Source organism: Siniperca chuatsi, linkage group LG12 (genome assembly GCF_020085105.1).
Source record: "Siniperca chuatsi isolate FFG_IHB_CAS linkage group LG12, ASM2008510v1, whole genome shotgun sequence".
In the NCBI taxonomy this organism is placed as follows: domain Eukaryota; kingdom Metazoa; phylum Chordata; class Actinopteri; order Centrarchiformes; family Sinipercidae; genus Siniperca; species Siniperca chuatsi.
Genome location: NC_058053.1, coordinates 2,922,388 through 2,943,138, shown reverse-complemented (window position 1 = coordinate 2,943,138; position 20,751 = coordinate 2,922,388). Strand labels below are relative to the sequence as shown.

General features: G+C 41.3%; 1 protein-coding gene across 48 annotated transcripts in view; it reads left to right on the top strand.

Annotated features, from left to right (window-relative positions):
• clasp1a (cytoplasmic linker associated protein 1a) overlaps window positions 1-20,751 on the top strand; it is a 90,871-nt gene that overhangs the window by 33,386 nt on the left and 36,734 nt on the right. For 47 of the 48 annotated variants that reach the window (XM_044216615.1, XM_044216628.1, XM_044216621.1 and 44 more), the window contains exons 8-15: window positions 125-195; window positions 15,984-16,124; window positions 16,397-16,470; window positions 17,176-17,268; window positions 17,381-17,526; window positions 19,315-19,450; window positions 19,625-19,695; window positions 20,147-20,206. In XM_044216615.1, the coding sequence (XP_044072550.1) occupies window positions 125-195; window positions 15,984-16,124; window positions 16,397-16,470; window positions 17,176-17,268; window positions 17,381-17,526; window positions 19,315-19,450; window positions 19,625-19,695; window positions 20,147-20,206 (792 nt within the window). Of the gene's footprint in view, window positions 1-124; window positions 196-2,548; window positions 2,752-15,983; window positions 16,125-16,396; window positions 16,471-17,175; window positions 17,269-17,380; window positions 17,527-19,314; window positions 19,451-19,624; window positions 19,696-20,146; window positions 20,207-20,751 lie in introns of those variants that run through there. The other variant, XM_044216652.1, reaches the window with a different exon arrangement.

Sequence of the window (20,751 nt, the reverse complement as noted above, 5' to 3'; positions counted from 1 at the left end):
TCAATTTTCTGAATTTAGTCCCCCCCCTTTTCCTTTTTTCTTTTATTTCGTATCCTCTCTACATGTTTATCATCACCTGTTTGCAGGTTCTTTATTTTTTATTTCTGTCTGTCCGCTTTCACAGATTGAATGTAATCTTCAGCAAATTTGATGAAGTCCAAAGATCCGGGAACATGATCTCGTCCTCTGGCTCAGGTGAGCATTATTTCCTGTGTGTCATTATTTAAGCTTGCTGTTCTAGCTTCTGTTTTTATTGACTTCAGCTGCTGCCTTTGTGTTTTATGTGCTATCCAGATGGCTCTTTGACCTTTTGCATTCCTTAACAAAATATATCCACAGTTTAAAATCAACAATTGCTGTTCATCTCAAGTCATTCAGAAATAGTCCATAGGTCAAAATGTGGAATATTTTTTTAAATTCCCTGCTGGGTAGTTATCCTCTCATTGCTCACTTCATTGTTTTTTTCATTGTCAGTTTCTTTTAGATTGTATTTTCCATGTTGCGCACGTGTGTGTGTGTGTGTGTGTGTGTGTGTGTGTGTGTGTGTGTGTGTGTGTGCATTGCTATGTGTGTGTGGAGGAAGAAGGGGGGGGTTGCAGGCCAGATGGACAGAAGGGATGAGATTTCTCCACAGGAGGTGGGCATGCACTGGGGCTTTCAGATGTCCCTCTGTGGAGCCAAAGACCATAACAGACTTCCAGAGGCATCGCTCTAAACTGTATAAATATATCAAAGTACACAGGACAAAGCAGAAAAGAGACACAATTACAATAAAAAGGCAGATGTGCGTTCCTGTGTTTGTCCTCTTATGAGTGTTTTGTGTGTTCGTAGAGTTGCGACCTCCGTGCAGGTGGAATCGCTCTGAAACCCTCACAGCTGACTACATCCACGTTGCATTTACAGGGGCACCAGCTGAGCCAAGGAGGATACAGTTAGACAGGGCGCAGCATTTCAAAACAGCCTGCAACATCTCCTTTTAGCTACCACTCCACGACATTTCACATGTGGAGTTTAACTTCCGCCACAACTTAATTAATCATGCCATTCAGGAGCGCTTGCTGACCCTCTAGTGTAAACTGATTATGTTACTGCTTATCTGTTAAAGGAATACCACAGTTTTCTGTTTTTCTGTGGGGACTCCCCACTGCCCAGTGGAGAATAATAGCTAACATTATGAACTAAACAAACTAAACTGACTTTTCTGTTGCTGTCTCCTGCTATTTTTATCTGTAGGTTATTTTAGTAGCATATTTTGATCTGACAATAGACTCCTATTTCCATCTGCATTAAAGGGGCACTCCACAGATACATGAAGATTAGTCTGTTTGTCACAAAGAGTTCTACTCAGTCTGTGAAAACAGTTGTGTAATTTCTCCTGTGGTTCTGCATGAGCTTTCTTAGGAAAAGCAAATGACCCTGATGATGTCATAGTGATGTCATCTGTGCTATTTTCTCTTGAGCTTGGCCACTGCAAAGATTTAACAAAAAAGCCTGCATTACAAACTGGGGTTGTGGAGTTTTAAAGACATGGGAATTTATCTGGCATAAATTGTGTCTATCTGTCCTAATAAAAGATGCTGTTGAACTGCATTATGGGAATTAGTGCTTAACCCATACTAGAGACTAAAGTCAGGCTATCTCAGCCTCTGCTGGATTGATTTTGGCCATTCCTTTTTTTGGTCTCTGGCAAGACCCCCAACTTTATGGAAGTTCACAAATACAGTAAATAACTGGAGTACCCCTTTAAGGCAGTCCCATAAACATCCTTCATTATTTTATCACTTAATCAGAGTGAAGCGGATATAATTGAAAATATTGACTTTTGAAATTTTGTTTAACTTTGTAGGAGATATTAATTGACTCCTTCCCAGTCTACTTTGGAAAGCTAAGAGGAATATGCAAACATGACTCATTTTAGCAGTTATGAGATAACCAAACATCGTATTCATCACGATCAGCTGCTTGGCTCCTCACAGGCTCGACTGCTCTCTTTCACGGCTGCACTGATATTGACTTTGTGATTGTTGTTGACGACTCATTTTAATTTAAATCCATTTGCCTCAGAGCTGAGAAGAATGTCTGGTGTTGATGTGGCCAGAGAATGAGCTGCCCTGTTAAACAGGCCTTCAGCTTGGTTTGACAGTTGTGCAACAGCTCCAAAATAAACTCAGTGTACAGAAGAGCGAGGAGTAGTTGCGAAGAAGGAGGATTATGCAAAGTAAAGGTTGGAGTTGAAAGGTAACTATATGGCTAAACGTATGTGGACATCTGTATCCACACACTGTCAGATAAAACCTGCACTGAGCTCATTCTTTTGTGAAGGACTTTAATTGTGAAGGTTTTGACAAGACACACAATTCCCAAATCTACAAAATCTGTCTGGTCTTGTCTTCATGCTTGTGATATGTGTACAGATCTTCTGAGAGAGAGAGATGGGGGCAGAGGGGGTGGCTTTGCTGTAGGGCTTTCACACAGGCGAGGAGGAAAGGGGAAGGGAAGGGGGAGGAGAATTAGAGGTAGGGGTAGAGAGCAGAGATTGTAGAGGGATAGATAGAAGAGAGTGAGGGAGGGATAGAGAGCAAAACAAAGCAGCCATTTCTGTAGCACCACTGCGAGGTAAACAGTGGGCGAGAGATAAAGGGCAGAGACTGTAGAGAGAGAGAGAGCTGAGCTATCGGCTGTATAGCAGCATTCCTGTCTGGCTTCAGTGCTGAGGTTTGCTGAGGCTTTGCACCATGACAGCTGGAGAAGGTAAGACTGGGTTTTCTCTTCGCTAAGGTCACATCACACTCACGTATAATACAGATTGGAATGGCACATAGATTATCTCCCTAGCGGCTGTGTTTGTTCCCGCATGTGGAGGGGTTATAGAGGACTGTTGTAAAGGAAAGAATAACAGTTTTAACTCTCTTATGTAATCCTTTTCTTGTTTGTTTCCTTCTGTTGCAAACCGTATTCTCATTGATATCTCCAGTCATAGGAGACTGTATCTCTCCTAAGTGAATTCAGTGAATAGTGGTTGTTTTTGCTGTACTGCAGCAGCAGTCTTTCCAGCACAGGACTGGGAATGTTACATTTTCCGCCTCTTGTTTATGTCTACGGTGGAAACAGTCTTGCCTGCAGTTTCCTCTCAGCGCCTTGAGCGACAGCTTGCCTGTTAGCATCCCAACACTGATTTCATCTAGGTCCAACACTGGCCAAGATGATGAGAGCTGAGAGGGCTATTGTCAGTATGCAAACTGTTGTCTACTATTTGCATAATGTGTTACGCAATCAACCCCCCCAAATTCATGTAATCTGGTTCATTTCAGATTACCACTGCCTCATATAAAGTGTAAAAAGTCCTCACATTATTTACTGCCAGCTACAGTTATGTGGCATAAAATAACAGTCTACTTCTTTTCTGCAAAATGCTTCTGAGTAAGTATATAAGCCTGAGCTATTTATCTATACGTTTTTGTACTTATGGTGCAGGTTTGATGAGATAAGACTGTTCTTATTGCTTTACTTCCAGTGTCACTGCCACAGCAGTGGAGATGTTTGCAGAAAATGACCAAAAAAAGATGTTTTCTGCTTGTCTTTACAGCTCTTATGTCTTTTCTGGTCGCATTTAGGGCGAGTATTTTCATTATCAACTAATCAACTGATTATTGTTTCACTTAATAGTTTGGTTTGTAAAATGTCAGCAAGTTCCTAGAGCCCTTGGTGGCATTTTCAAATGTCTTGTTTTATCTGGCCAACAGTCCAAAACCCAAAGATATCTGAATTCATAGAAAAGAGAAAATACATAAAACAAGAAAATGTTCACATTTTACAAGCTGGAATCAGTGAATTTCTGCCATTTTTGCTTAAAAAATTACTAAAACGATCAGTCAATTATCAAAATTGTTGCCAATTGTTATTTGCAGCTGTAGTTCCACTAAAAATAGCATCTGGTCATGATACTGTAATGCATTTTAGATTTAATCCTCCACCAATGGACATAGCTCTGTGTAGGTTCTTTGTGTGGTGCAAAGACAGAAGACCAAACAATATTGCATGTTTATCATTGAAATGGGATCATTAAATGACATTTCTGAGGTCTCACTTTAAATCTGTAGCTATTGACGGTCCCGCTCTGAAAAATGTGCCTAATTTGGCAGTTTCTCTGAAATAACAGACATCTGAGTACTGTAACTGGCTTCTGTTTTAAGTGGGCCTGACAGTGTTGTCATATTTTCTATGGGTCTGTCTGGTTCTGTATTGGACCATTTCTAGCAGATCAATGCATAATGCAAACTGAAGCTGTAAATAGAGGCAGTATTTATAACCACAGAGAAGACTGTTGGCCAGCAGTCACGTCTTAAAACAGGGAAAACTGAGTATGGGTGGATTTTCATCACTACGATATGTCAGCCAGTGGGTTCTCAGTTTCTTCAACACAATCGCTGAGTGCCTTTTGTAACTGGCTTAATCCCTGAGGCTTTGTGCGTATTTGTGTGTGTGTGTGCATGCGCCGCCTTCAGCATCCTCACTTCTAGTGCTTTGCTGTTACATTAACATTGCAGACACTGCAAGTCTGTCTTTTCCCCAGTGCTCCGCTGTGATGAGCAGAGCAGATCTCTATCATTGGTCACCTCCAGTCCCATTATGTCAGTGGTGAAGTTTCTGCAGATAATTATGTGGAAAAACCTGCTGAATTGACTTAACTGTAATTTGAACTTTTATTTCACTAACTGGACTTTTTCTTAAGTGGCACACCATAGGCGCCGATTTATGTTTCTGCCGGTGGGGGCTCAAAACAGTTGAATGCCACGCCCAAGATAAACCTTCTGACATAAATCACAGGCCAAGTGCACAAGCCAACACAAATCCGACACCACAGAGGCTGGATATAATCCAAGAACAGGATATATCCACACGTCCTGCCATACAGGAACGTGGAGATGCCCGTTGTGCTGAAAGTCAGTATATCACAGTAACTTTCAGCACCGTGGACAGCTCCACTCGTTCCAGGATTGCTACCAAGCCTTTAATAAAACAGATATTACTGCAGATCAGAAGTTTAACTAACGATACACAGCAGGAAAGTAATAATCAATGCCACCATTTTTTTATTTTTTTTTAAGTAAAAAGGCTCACATGAACATAAATCATAGGCCAAGTGCACAATCCAACACAAATCTGACACCACCTGTATAGTACTATAGTACACCCATAAAGAACGCAACATAACAGTATAGGCTACAAGGGGCCCGCCTATTAACAAGCCAACAAGTTACATACAAGCGCACACAGTAAAATACAATCAATTAACCTTCAACACGTAGGCCCACACAGCTACTAAATATGAAAAATGTCATTTGTTTTTCACTCACCATTGATGTTACTACTTCTTGAGGAAAGTGTTACTCCTTGCAGCCGTGCGCTTGATGAATTCATCTGCGATTACATGCAGGTTCCTATTTTGTGACCCATTCTTGTGACAGTTCAGTACAGCTACATGGTTCAGGCTTGTTTGCCCCACTGTGGACCGCAGAAGCCTGAAAATGACCTTTCTGAAGTGCATGATGTTACAGGGACAGTCGGTGCGAGTTGCACTACTTTGGTAGCGCACATGGTTGCTCGGCCTTCTCGCTGGCACACTCCTCCAACTACTAAATGCAGCTTAATACAAATGATAAGAATCACTTTCTCTGATACTTTCATTTTGGGATCCATCTATAAAAGGAGACATAACGGGAGACAGTTGGTTCCCAGGATTATTATTAGACTGTCACAACCCAATTCATTTGTCAGCTAGGCCTGCTACTCTCATGGATTTGGGATGACACTACCACAGTGCCACTGTGTCTGCGTGGGTGTTTGAGCACTGCATGTGTATGCAAGTATATGTCTACGTGTGTGTGTGTGTAGTATTATGTGTATGTATGAAATGGTTAACACCAGCGGGTGAGCAGGAGAAAGGGGGACTGAATGCTGAAGAAGGAATGCTTATTCTAAGGAGACCCTTTGATCATCTCTCTCACTCTCACTCTCTCTCTCTCACACACACACGCACACACACGCACGCATACACGTAGAGAGTGAGTGCACTGCTTTGCAAAGAGCTTAACATGTTTTCTTATGCGTGTGTGGGTGTGTGCGTGCCTGTGCCTGTGTATCTGCTGCTATTGGCTGCTGCACAGTGTGGAGGAGGCTCTGGCTTTAAACCACTGAAGAAAGACCTTTTGTATATTTGGCACTTTTTAACTGTGTGTTTTGTTTGTGATGCATTCAGATAAATTTTTTAGGAGTGAATACTTGGGAAATAGAAGGCTCAAATAGATATTTTTCACTGTTCCCTCATTATTTGTTGTCAGTATATATAAATGTACAAATATCGTTAAGAAGTAGGGGTAAAGTTTTTGTAGAAAAAAACTTTGTCTTGCCAGGCTTCAAGTTATGCACTTGTGGCTGAACCACAGTGGTCTGGAGCAATCAGCGCCCTATGAGGAACCGCTGGCAGCGACGGGCGTGGTTTAGGTGTGACGACAGCGAGAAGCGAAAAACAACGATGGCGGCTCCTAAAGAGGTTAGCGCAGAGGCTGCTACCGCATCAGTTATATCAGCACTGTAGTATTTCTTAATCGAAAGAAGAGCAAAGAATGGCACTGGAGGCTTTTCTCGATGGACAAGATGTTTTCTCCCGACTGGCTTGGCTTCTGATTGGTTGAAGTTAGTCCGTGATAGACTGTGATAGACGTGCCTGCACTTCTCAGATTGTTCTGTGTAACAAACCATCTGGCGCATCAGGTTACTCTAATGCTATAGTCACTACTTTGTTAGTCGGTAGTGTTTGTGTTTAAGGGCAGCAGGGCATCCAGGTGTGTGTTAAAATGTTTTAATCTTTTTGATAACTCGGGAACAAACTACTATAAACCGCGCAGGAACAGGTTCCCACTTTAGAGGAGATAATCTAACATTTTTAGTGACTTACTGCTCAAAGAAGCATATTAATGATGACAATGATGCTGTAACTACACTTAAATCCTAAATAGTTTAAGATAAATTGATTAAAGGATAAGGCTTTCTCTAATTCAGCAAATGTCATAAAAAGACCAAAACCAACAATATGTTAGTCAGTCTCTCAATACTTTCCACCTTACCTACCCTATCTGTGGCACTCAGCCCCAAGCCCATTGGTTCTTACTAAAGACATAAATCTCACAAATTTACAGTTTAATTAAAAAAAAAAAAAGTCTCAGTAATTTCCTAAAGTAGCTGGACTCTGTAGTTTATAGTAAACTTTACTCAAACAGCAGGAAATTGTGCATTTGTTGGGAACTATTTGCAGCTGCGGATTAACACACATTTGTTCTCTATTGAGTATTTCCAGCAGCAGGACGGTGCCTGTGGAGTTGTTCATGGTAATGAAGGAACATGTCACCCAGTGCAACAGTGTGGCTCATTGATGGTTTTTGGACAACAATGGCGCTCTATGGCACAGAGGAAGAAGATATGTAGGCTTTGGATACACACACGATACTTGTTATTGTTGTTTTTTGTCTTCTCATGGGATTTGGTGACAATAACAGAAATATAGACTGTATCAAGTCTTATCCTTTAAGACCATCAGTGTGAAGAAAAGTATGCCAACAGAGAAAGATGTGCTAATGGAAGTATTCATTATTAATCACCTCAGTAGCACAACTTCTGAAGATGCAGATACCCCTTGCTTTGATTTTTATAGTCAATACACAGTTGAGAGAGAGAGAGAGAGTAAAACTGAAAGAGAGAGAGGCTGTGTGTGTGTTCAGGGTGGTGGGCTAACATGCTTCGAGAGAGAGAGAGAGATGGAGATGGAGAGCGATAAGACAAGAGTATAAACTGTGACCAGCCTACTGAATGATGCGATTGTCTTCCTTCCGCTCTCTGCCAAGTGAAATGGGCAAGCAGCTCCTCTGTCCAAGTGACTGGGGATTAAGGGGAGTGTTTGAGGGGCACAATAAGAGACCTCTGTGGTAGTGATCCCCTCTGCCAAAACACAGGCTAGGGTTATCTGTGCCAACTGCTCTGAATATCTGTACAAGTCGCTTCAAAAAGTGACTGAGAGTTGGGGTGAGCAGGCTTAAGTGCACATTTGTATATTTACACAAACTCTGTTTTTCTTTCTTCTGTATTTCTTTTTAGCCCTGTTTCTGTCCGGCTGTCAAGGAAATTGAATGCAAATCTTTCACATTACCATAATAACATGGTGTGAATTAGGTTGTAGTGAATAAAGAGAAAACTGAAAGAGAGCTGATTGACATTGGGCAAGTTATCATTATTTTTAGTGGCAGGTGCCAATGCCACTAAAGACTGTATTCCATTTTTACCCAAGTATAAAAACAAGCAAATGTCCCTACTGCGCCTAAATATGCAAAACACATTTATAGGATCCTCCTGTCTCCTGTTAGCCCGTCTCTCCACCTGTCTTCTGTCTCTACATTTGAATGTTTGTCATCTGGTTGCTGCCTGTTTGTCTCTTGTCTTCTCTCTCAGCACAGCTCTCAGGGATGAGCTGAAGGGATGCAGTGTAGGAAGAGAGGAACGAGAGCTGTTTTTCCCTCTCTTTTCAGCTTATTGACTCCGTAGTTCTCCCATGTCCATCAAGTATCAGTAAAGCCCAATGACAATACATAAAGAGGATTTTGATATGTACCATTTGACTCACAGCGCAGCTGACTGGAGAATAACAGACTCTTAATGGGATAGAAATATCACATGTTGCTTACAGCGGACTAGATTGGCAAAAATACAGGCGTTTGAGCCGGATCAGAACACCCTGTAACACTGCACTCACATGCCAATCCTCCCCATTTGTGGTAGTATGGTGGAAAAATAAACACCATGAGAACTGTTTGAGTGCAGTGAACATATTTCATGTTACTGAGGTAATTTTTCTCATAAATAAAACATAACACTAACGCACCCAAAATAAAGAACACAGTAATATTTAAGCTTTTAGGACGAGCTGAGAAGAAAATCCTGAATGTTGGCAGTGACAGCAGATGCACAAGGCTGGCTCAAGGCTGACAGAGTAATAATTTGCTTAAAAATCAGTCTGGTAAAAAGCAGTAGGCAGCCTGCTTTCATTTATGTTAATTCACACGTGGTGTAGGAATCAACTTGTCTGAATAAGAGCCTGTTGGCCTTACATGGCCACTGGGAAATCAACAAGTCACTTCTCTGCTTCTGTTCCTCATTTCTTCAGTTGATTGTAAAGTCTGAGTGGGACAGCCAGCTCATTGTCCTCAGAACAAGCCAGGCTACAATAATGTGTGTCTGTTCTGTCTGTGTGCTGTGAAGACATCACTCCCACAGTGAATTTCCATTTTTCATATGCAGGCTGACATTGCATGATAAGACGGTGGGAACACTGTTGTCTGTTGCTGAAAACAACGGAACAGCTGAGGTGTTTATCTAGTGCTGAAACAATTAGTTGATTGATTAATTGATTGAAGCAATTTTGATAATAAAATAATAATAATTTAAGTCATTTATCAAGTGAAAATGCCAAACATTCTCACATTTTCCTCATTGTTAACTGAATGTCAGAGAAAACAAGCTATTTGAAGACATTGGCTGAGGTTGGGGGAAAGATATTTCCCTGTTCTGACATTCTAAAGGCTAAAAGACAAATGAAATCATTAGTTGTAACAGTGTTTCATCAGTGCTGCTGCTGAATATAGGACACCATATTCAGAATTAGCAATGCTATGCATTAGTCTGTTGTGATTGTTTACGTCCAGTTTAGGTTTAGATGGGCAGATACATAAGGCTGGACACTTTTGACACAGTGTTGATTGTTTTTGCTCCCTTTGTCGGGATCTTTCCTCGTCATCCCAGCAAACTCATCGGCCAATCAGCAAAAAGGTGCTGAGAAACTTCGCATCTCACTCGTATGGGTGCTCTGCTGTGACATTTAGTACTTCCTTGTAAAAATCTGTTCTTGCCTGTCTCTTTTTTCTTTTTTTTTTAGTCAGGCAGATTGTATTTTACTGGCCGGCGCCTTTGAGGCTTCAGAACAGTGCTTGTCAGAACAGGATGAACTTCAGCGGATCAATCATTTTCTGACATAGATGTACTAATCAAAGCCTGCCTTCTGATATCGTTCCTTTTTGGGAGTTTTTGGGTGTTCAGGACTACAAGTTAAAGAGGAACTTACAGCTTTTAAGGTGGTTAAAATTCACCCTGTCACTTACTCTCGTGGAAAAATACATTTTTCCTGACTGAGAATAGAAAAGTGTCACATTACAACACTACCTCTCTCATAAAGCCAAAGACCAGAGAATAAAGGTTTTATGAGTCCATCAGTCATCAGTTGACTGATGTCAGATGTTCTTCCTTACTGCATCAAGGTGAATAGGCATACTAACAATACAAAAACCCTCATCAGCAGCCACAGTTTACAGTCAGAGCTCCCTTTGGCAATGGACCCAGCTCCTCCCCTGCCTGGTTGTCAAGCAATGTTCCAAGAGAGCAAGCGCTTGGTAGATATCTGACAGGTTTAAATCCTGTCTGGATTAAACAGGTAGAGGCAAGGTTTCTGAGGGAACAGAACTCATATGGTGTAGTTGGTGTGGGAGAAAATCAAATGAGAGCCATTACAAGGCAAAGTACTCAGAGGTTGGTAAATGTTTGATTAAATCAATCCATAACTTGTAGCCAGAAGGTTAATTTTTCCGACCTGCCAGCAGCCTCTCTGGTTTGTCAGCAAAACAAGACATCTTTGTTATGATGTAACACTGATCACCAGTCATCTGTCTCTTATGTAACCCCAGAGGCTGTGGCTAAACCACAGCCTGTGTGATGGGCAAGGCCCGGAGCCTGGTGGAAAACCCTCCAGAGAGAACCAGGAGAGGACTGAGCCAGTGCAAAAGAAAGGAAAATGACACAATGAGAGAGAGAGAGAGAGAGAAAAGGGGATAGGCATAGGAAAGCTGCGGGATAGAAGAGGTTAAAAGGGGAAGAGGTGAAGGCAGTAACAGGGAGAGTGACCCCCTTCCTCTCTCTCACCCTAACCCTGTCAGGCAGTACAGAACATTATTAAGCGTCTCCCCCATTCTAAGAACTTAACTTTCCAGAACTTTCTCTTAATCCCTCATGCCTTTGGACTTTTATTCTTTTTCTAAAGAGTACAGCGAGGGGAGAGAAAATCCTCCCTATTATATAAACCTGTGGTTCAGAGACAGATTACTGGTGACTCTGCTGATGCCAGTGCAGCTTCAGCAACTTTGAGTACTTCAATGTGATGTAGTGTGTTGCAGTTCACAGTGTATCCTGACACCTAGTGCACATATAAGGAAGCACATCCATGACCATATACTTTTTGTGTAAGTATGGTAGAGAATAGTTAGATAACACTGATATATCCCCCCAAAATAATGAATTGTTATTTGAGATTATATTTCCATTAAAATGAGTTTGATATTAAGTCCATTTTCGCTTCTCTTTTACTGGTGGTTGTCTGATTCTTCCATTGTCTTGCTTGACGCACTGGTTGACAACATAATATGGAGGTAGAAGCCAGGAGGTCAGAAGTGGAGACAGTTTTCTGTAGGCAGCGCCTCGATAAGCAACAGCTGCTATAAATGTGCACTTTAAGGTTGTATATCATCAGTTTGCAAAGTGCCGTGCATGGGATGCATTACCTTTTCATCAGCCTAAGCCCCTAGCACCCTTCATTTTTTGCCTGCTTACCAAGGCCACTGAATGTGGGAGAGAAGTCATTATTTCTGCCATGTTGGATTCCTCCCTCTATGATTGTTTAACACCTGAGCAAAGTTTTCTGCTTAACATGGGGGAGGCGAAGCAGAGTGAGTCCTTTGAAAATGTCCAGAATGCAAGATAACATTTTTTTAACATTCTCGGTAGCAACCAATCACTGAGTATCACAAACTGCACTGAAGGCAGGCAGCAGATGTCTGATCTGATCAATTTTCGACTGTATTTTATTCTTGTATGACTTCTTGTGTTAAACAGCATTTCACACTTGACAACTGTGGCTTCTTTTGTTAAATGAAAAGGGGTTTTGTTTTATATATTTCAAAGTAAGGTATCCGAGCAAGTATTGCTTTGGTATCTGTACCAAAACTCAGATTCTGTGATGTGTCGAAAGATTTCAAACAACATCCAGCCCTGGAAATGCGTGGCGTTTGAGAAAACCTTTACTGTGCTTTGGAAATTTTAAACTACATATTTTACTATGCAGGTGAGCGAGGAACTTGGGCTGCCATTTACAGCTTGGCATGTGTGTTCAGAGAGTATATAACAAACCTTAGAGAACCGCTTAATTGTGTGGCATCCACCTGCATTGAAGGTGCATTGATGTGCTGGAAATCTGATGACATCACAAGATCTGGGTCTCTGTAAATAATATTACAGAGAGTACGTCTAGACCTGCTCTATAGGAAAAGTGCCCTGAGATAACATCTGTTATGAATTGGCGCTATATAAATAAAATTGAAATGAACTTGAATTAATCTGTAATTTTGTTTTCCACAATACAAATATATAAAATTTTATTAACCATCAGAGATTTTGCTATAGCATTTATACCAGGCTAGCTATTCCTTTAATTTCTCTAGGCTGTTGTGGGCAATGTTGTAAATCAATGAGCAAGAAGTTTAAGGGTATTATAGCATTTTTGTAATATTTTTTTTTTAATTTATTTTCATTAATGTCATGAAGTACCTTACTTGCCAGGTTTTAGTTTGGTAGTTTAGCCAAAACAGATATTCATATCTGATTATTTTATCTATTAGTAGTTTCTAAATTGAATTTCTAGAAAATATGCTATATCACAATATGTATCAATATTGCGTTATAGAATGACATATACAGAGGTAGAGGATTATCCATATTGTTTCCACTGGAATGAGAAAAATAACCATCAAATGACAAAATGGGCCAAAAAAAGCAAGACAGAGAGGCTGTTTTTCAGAGGTGAGGTGTTTGTGGTTAATTTGTCCTGATATATTTTGGCCAGGTCGCTCTTGTGAAAGACATAACGCATCTCAAGAGACCTCCTGGTTAAATAAAGGTTAAATAAATAAATAAATCAAATATTCTCAGCTGCCTAAAGGCCAACGGTAGACTATGCTCCTACTGTTCTTCTCTCAAGTGTGCAACTATGTGTGAAACGTTGCTAAAAAAAGAACTCGGTCAACTTTTACCCAATAAGTTAAGACTGAATTATTGTTTCAAGTCAGTACCATAGAATACTGATGCTGTTCATGGGATGATGTTGGCAACTGTAATAATATTCTCTGTCCTTTATCTGCCATTCTTATCTTTTCCAGTGCTTCCTGTTTATCGTGTCAAGCCTTTGACTTGACCGAGCTTGTTAGGGCAGGACAAATGATGCTGTTATCACTGGCTGTGCTCCATTTGGTCATTCTGCCGTGTCCCTTGTTATTTAACAGCAAAGGCGGGGAGGAAACGTGCTTAGATGGAGTGCAGGGTGTATGAGGTGGCAGGTGCGACATCCAGTCTCTATCAGCTGATAATCAAACAGCTGCAGATAGCGGAGATGGTAAACTTTTATTTGATCTTTTTACAGCTTTTGAGCACTGACAGAAACACTACAGTACCTTTTTTACATTTCAATTAAGCCACTACAAGCCGTGTGAAATATGTGTGTATCAGTCTGTATTGTTTACAATGCTACTGATACACATGGTATTGTATGTGCCGCACAGAGCCATTGAGTCAAGTTGGCATAAGACGGCATGCGCCGTTTTGTGTGCCGAATTTTAAATTTAGCAGAAACCACGTCCAGTTGGCTCCAACCAGCACTGTGCCTGTTGGGTTTTGGAGAGCACCCGTCGTTATTATGCTGCGTTCCAGACAGCTCGGAAATATTTCATTTTCTCCTATTTCATCTACCCCGACTTCATGAAGAAGCAGTTGTCTGACATCACACAACAATGGCAGCAACCATGGAAGCGCACATTAGGCTGCATTTCAATCAATAGGGGAGGGGGGTGGGATGTGTTTGTAGACTACAGTATTTTATTAGGCTAGTGATTGGAATGTGAAGATATGTTTCAGAGTATAAAAGTGCCGTAAATGATATGTATAATGGCGTCTGTTCATGCGTCGTCGTTTCCTCCTCTGTTTCATTTGTATATGCGAGGAGGCTGCACTGCTGAGAGTTCACGTGTGTGTACACTTGCCAAAGAAGCATCAGTTTGTCACGGTCAGCCATGTGTTTTGTTTCCGATTGACGTTGTGCACCTGGAGAGTCCTTCAAACACTGGTCTTAGTGAATGTTAAGAACATGCTGGTCTCAGGGCTTTTAAAAAACTAGAAAGAGCACTAAATAATTGCAGATATAACTGTACAACATCCTATTGAAAACCATAAAGGGTTTTTGTACTTTTGTGGCAGAACCACACTGAATATTGAGATATATGCATTGTACTATGGTATGTTCTTAAAGCCTGTCGTTCAGTCTGTGTGCCTTGTACTTTGCCACGTTGGCAGTAATGGCCTCGTTCTGAGATACAGGACTGATCTTTTTAAAACACAGTAGTAACATTCTGTTTTGCTGTGGTTGGTGTTGTATGTCCTCGGTGAGCACAAAAAAGGTGATCTCACAACAATAGACCCCTCCCTCTTTTCACCATGAGAGTCCAGCAGCATCATCAGTGATGGTATTGTGAGACACACCCGTACATCAACACACACACACACACACACACACACACACACACACACACACACACACACACACACACACTGATAACTGAACTCGGAGAGGAAGGCTTAAGGGGTGGTTAGTCTGGCACTTTGTCAGAGCCCAGCGTGCTACTGAGGCACATCCAGAGCACACACACGCATACCCATCACACACACACACACCCTGTGGACAGAGATGCCGAGCGAAAAAGAGAGAGCGTGTTAGAGGGTGCAGCAGACATGCTGAAGAAGCTGATGTGCAAGAAAATCTGCGCTCGTAAGAATTCTGCCTTTTACCTCTCCTTTTCTCCCTCTCCCTTCTCTTCCTGCTTGGTTTTGCTCTCACATACTTCTTGGTATTTAGTCTTTCTCATCTTTTGTCATTGCTCTGCTTTCATCTCTCCACCTTTTCCTCTCTCAACCTGTTGCCTTTTGTCCCTGTCTTCCACTTTGTCGTTGTGTTTCTCTGTCTGTGATAGATGCAGTGTCATGGTCATGCTACTCTTTGCAGCAGGGATGTTTAGGGAGCCGGTCATTGTTCTGTGTATTTTTTTTTTCCACTTATATCAATTAATGTGACTTGGCTCCACCGATGTGAGGCCAAGTCAATGCAATGTTTATGTGCAGCTAACAGGGGTAGGCTTCATTTGTTATTGTAAGCTCATCTACAGGAGCGCATTCTTTCTGATAAATGGATTGAGAAACTGTTTTAAATCAATTGTATTTCTCTACATGTCTTCAAAAATAGACAATGACCTAAGCTGCAAACTTTCCCGTTGTCACCATGCCTCAGCTGACTGCAACCACCCAGCACCGTCATATCTGCTCCGCGCTAATCCCTCCTGTGAATGGTCACGTTGGGCAGGTGACAGGGGGCCATGTATCCGTGCATGGCTGCCAAACCAGATTAAAGTCAGATGGATGGATAGATAAAGGTTGAATGCATACGTACACACAACCTGACAGATTGACTGACTGCGTTGCACTCTCCATTGAGGCAGGCAGAGGTCATACAATGCAGAGATGACTCAGGGCCTACTGTAGGCTGATTCGTGAGAAGAGAATGATGATGCATTTAACCACGGGCCCTAATACTAACCAGGAAGAACACCTCTGAGGGGAGCAATGTGTCTCTGAATGATGAGGGAATAATGATTTATTGATCCTTACAGGAAATATCTCTCACACAGTCATTGAGTCATCAAGTGAACATTTGGCTTTATCCTGAAGAGCATTTTTCCCAGTTTAAATCAACTGTTACATTATAAATGTTCCTTTTTCTGTCTCTGTTGTTGCAGATAAGAACTTTGAGGATGAAGACTCTGTGGATGGAGGCCGGTCCTCCTCCTCTTCATCATCCAAAGCACCCCCCAGTGGCAGGAGAACTGTAGTGAACTCTGTTAGAAGACCCAGCTCAGCCACCGCAGCTAAGGCCACAGGTGAGAGAGGGGTTCAGTGCACACGGATGCACACAGCTATAATATATATATATATATATTTCAACATTAGTACATTTTCCAATACTACAACTGTGACTTTCACTACTGTGAGTAATATGTCTAAAATGTCTAGTAATGTTTTGACACTGCATGTGCTGCGGTATCAAATTAAACTTAAGAGCTAATCCTTTCCTGCTGCTTCGATCGTTCTTTAGAAATGTTGAAGCGCTGTTGAATCTCAGTTACAATACCTTTGGCATTTTTTTTCAAAGGTAAAGAAGCAGGTGCCGGTGCTGTTGATGAAGAGGATTTCATCAAAGCCTTTGAAGATGTGCCCTCAGCCCAGGTACGCAGAGCTAAGTATTGTTTGGTTGTGTTAGACAGTATAATATGCAGCACAAAAGGGAAGACAGAGAGGAAGGGGAAGGTATTCAACAAAGGTCAGAAGATGGAGTTAAACACACACTGGACATCATGCAAGAACCACACGCACAAACAGATTTGTTCTTAAGTGGAAAAATGTGTTTTGTAATTTTTTTGGCAAGAAGTTCTACAATTCAGTTGTTGCCTGTTATTTCTTTTAATTTTAAAGACATTTTTTGGCATCTCACTCCATGTCACACCATTCCTTCCTTATTTCTGTCACAGTAGGGCTCCGCCAGGACACGGCATTGACAGCTGTAGTAATATGCTCTAATTTCTTAGCTTTTTTTTTTTAGGTCCACTAATCCCACTACTGACTCTCCTTATTATCTTATATTTTCGTTTTGTGACAGACTTGTATAGCAATTGTTGGGCGTCAATTTATGCCAATGATTGAAATTTACAAACGTGCACTTACTCACGCACAGGTGGCATTTATCAAGTTAACATTTGATGATAAATTAGTGCAGTTAAGAGGGTTTACAGACTTGGAACACTCACTTTCGTGGTTTGGACTATTACCAGGTGGCCTCTCTCAAATCTCAACCTTTAAAGAATATGCAGTACTGTGAAACAACTGATTCTAATGAGAACGATAACATCATCTCTCCTGTCTTTCTGTGTCCAGATATACTCTAACAGAGAGCTAGAGGACCAGCTGACCAAGATCAGAGAAGTGCTGTCTGATGACAAACATGACTGGGAGCACAGAGTGGTAGCGGTAAGACTCAGAAACCAAATGCACAGTCACATGCACACAGGGAGGGAGGACATAATTCTAGCGAGGAAATACTAATATATGTCGGTGTCTCTTCTTTATTGTCCCTCTCCAGTTGAAGAAGGTCCGCTCTGTCATGCTGGCCGGGGCAGTTGAGTACGAGGGTTTCCCTCAGCAGCTGCGTCTCCTGGAGGCTCCCCTCAAACTGTCAGCTAAAGACCTGCGCTCACAGGTGGTCCGTGAGGCCTGCATCACACTAGGGTAAGATCCTAAGTAGAGGAGGGTGTACTGTCCTTCCCAGATCTCTTAATGTTTTTGGGACACAAGAGTAAAGTACCACTTTACTGTAGCTATAGTCTGGTAACCTCTGTTGGAACTCTGTCAGAACTACTTAATAAATTCCCTTCCCGGACAAATAATGCGATTTAACAGAACAAGCATAACATAGCATATTTTCACCATGTGCACACAGTTTCAGACATGAGCCTTAATCAAAAAGTGAAGGTGCAACAGACTTTTGTGTCTGTGAAATTAAAATAGTATGAACCATTAGTTTTATCGTTTATTCATTCTATTAACCATTGTGTGCCTTGGTCTATCTCTGGTCATGCTCTTGGAATGTGTAGATGAGGCCTCACCGGGGGCCAGGAGACATCCTGTTAAGTGTAACCAGATGTTCTTGTACGTTTTGAGTGTTTGCAGGCAAATTCCACAACATGATTCCCACTCACTCAACTTGCTCCAAAATTGCATTGGTATGGTAAAGTATGGTAAAGATGGAAGAATGAGAATTTTAGCGCAAAATGAAATCTGTCTCCTAACCAGCAGGGAACGAGTGCTATGCCTGAAATAGTTGGAGTCTGCATTTTTACATGGGTTACCTGTCTTGTTTCTTTGATTTCTGAATATTTATACTATACCATACTATTTTATAGCTTATGCTTCCATTTGGGCTAATAAGTGTAGAAACATTACATTGTGGTTTTAAGCCCATTCAAGCACATTGTATTATTTGATACCTATGAAAAATTATTGTCAGTAAGTACAAAGTAGGGTTGGGCAATTATTAGACAATATTTTCAGATTGTCTTTGTCTCAGATCGCTGTGTGAGAAACGAGGTGTAACTTTGAGTAATGTGAACGTGCAAGTGAGTGCATAGAGCAAAGCTTTTGTCAGGAGAAAGAATGGAGTGTGTTTGTTGAAAAGAAAACCGGCCCAACCATAATACAGTGAAAACTGGTAATCATTTGTGTTTTAATTAGAGAGTCATTCAGTTTTCATTAATGGATCAGTTGCCTTGCTGGGATAGTCTTAACGGCTTTGATCGGCAGCAGTGATATTAACTGAAATCTCTAACTGATTAGGCTATGCCAGGAAAATAGCCTGCTAAAATATTTTCTTTCCGCATACTTAAGCTAATGAACACAAGCCCTGCTCGGGTATGAAACGAGCAGCGTGCGCTCCACCCAAAAACATCCATCATCCGAATTTAATACAACCCTGATGAGGTGGAACAGAGCAGAGATGCACTAAAAAAAGAAAGTAGGTTGATAAATAGATGGAAGCAACGTGGATCCTGTCATCTCTTGTCATCTTAGCTCATAATCTCACCACCGCAGTTCGCCTTTCAGTCCAGTACAAACATTCCCCAGCAATTTTTCTTCAGTTTTTTAGACCATTACAACCTAGATATACAGTATTTATTGATTTTTGAGTGTCAAATATTTCCCCTTTTTATGTTTCCTCCTTGTCTTTTTTCGGTCTCTCTCTCAATTTCTCTCTTTTGAAGGATTCTTTCCAAAAAACTGCCCAACTGTCTTAATAATCTTACATATGCTTTTTACCTCTCTTTGAGAAAATTACTTGAAAATAACTCTTTGCATCTTACTCCGTAGTTAAAATGCAGAAAATAAACTTTTATACAGCATAATTGTTGGAGGAGCTGCCACAGTCGTCTTTGTATTGTCAGAAAGAACAATAATGCACACGATGAATGGATGATCTGATGGGGTGTACACTTGTTCTTTAACTCATTCTCCCTCTGTCAGACATTTGTCATCATTGCTGGGTAACAAGTTTGACCACGGAGCGGAGAGCATCATGCCCACACTGCTGAACCTCGTGCCCAACAGTGCCAAAGTCATGGCCACGTCGGGAATGGCCGCCATTCGCCTCATCCTCAGGGTAAGACATCTAGAGGGGAGAGTTGATGCGGTTCCTCAGGCCCCCTGCAAATATTTTCATTCATCAATGAAGTCTTCCACCAGACCACAAAAGACACACCTCATGTGTTGTGACAATGAAAAGATCATTCAAAACAAGAAATAATGAAATAGTGTTTTTGTCTTTCTCTTCCAGCACACACACTACCCACGTCTCATCCCCATCATCACCAGTAACTGCACCTCCAAGTCAGTAGCAGTCAGACGGTAAGGGCACCTTAATGCTGCTACTCAATGAAAATAGGGCATCTGTTCATGCAGTTACTGAAGGTCAATAGTCAAAAGCTTTTTCTTAGATGATTTTCTATTAGAATTTGATTTATATCAAGCACTGGTTTATTTTCCAATAAACTGTTTATACAGTATATAAGATAACTGTTCAATGTTTTGCATTCAGTTCTTGGTTAGTTTCAAGAAACATTTCTGTCTTTTAAATTCTCCCATCAAATCACAGGCAGGTTATGGTTTTCTTTTATATTGCTTGTGTCGCATTTGCTTTAGTTGACATGACGTATGTATGTGCATGTGCATAAGTGTTTTTATTTTGGTTTTGGTCGTAGATCTCTTTGTAACTCGACATAGTTTTTGTTCCTATGTTAAGTATTCTATGTCACGGTGTTGCATACTTGAGAAGTGTTGAACTTTGTCCCCTTTCCAGACGCTGTTATGAGTTCCTAGACCTCATGTTACAGGAGTGGCACACTAATACACTGGAAAGGTAAGTTGAATCTCTCGCTGTTTCCTCCAAAACCACCAAAGCACTAGGCAAGTTTGCACGTAGTCTGTGTCAAATGGATACAGTGGTATAACTTATGTGTGTGTCTGTGCAGAACAAAGTTAGAGTGGGTGCATTTTGTGGGTGTTTGTGTAGTGGAGGTAACGCTTCTTCTTCCTCCTCCTCCTCCTCTCACATGATGGCATTTGAGTTCGCTAACATTTGAGTTGGATAAGTGTTGGCTGGGTGCACCACTGATGAGGCCCATTAAATTAATGAGTCCTGAGAGAGCCGTCATCATCAAGACCCCCAGCGATAAGGCGACGTTCCATCTCTGTAACCATGGCAACCACAGCAGAGACTTTAAAAAGCGTGCGAAAAACCCTGTGGGTAGCCACATTGCCTGTGGACCACCAGAGGAATAAAACTGGAGGAGACAGAAAAAGAGAAAGAAGAAAGATATACTCCAGGAGTTTTTTATTTTAGCACTTGAGGTCTAAGCTTACAGGAGTCGTCCGCCTATACTTCCTGGTTTCATCTTGATGTGA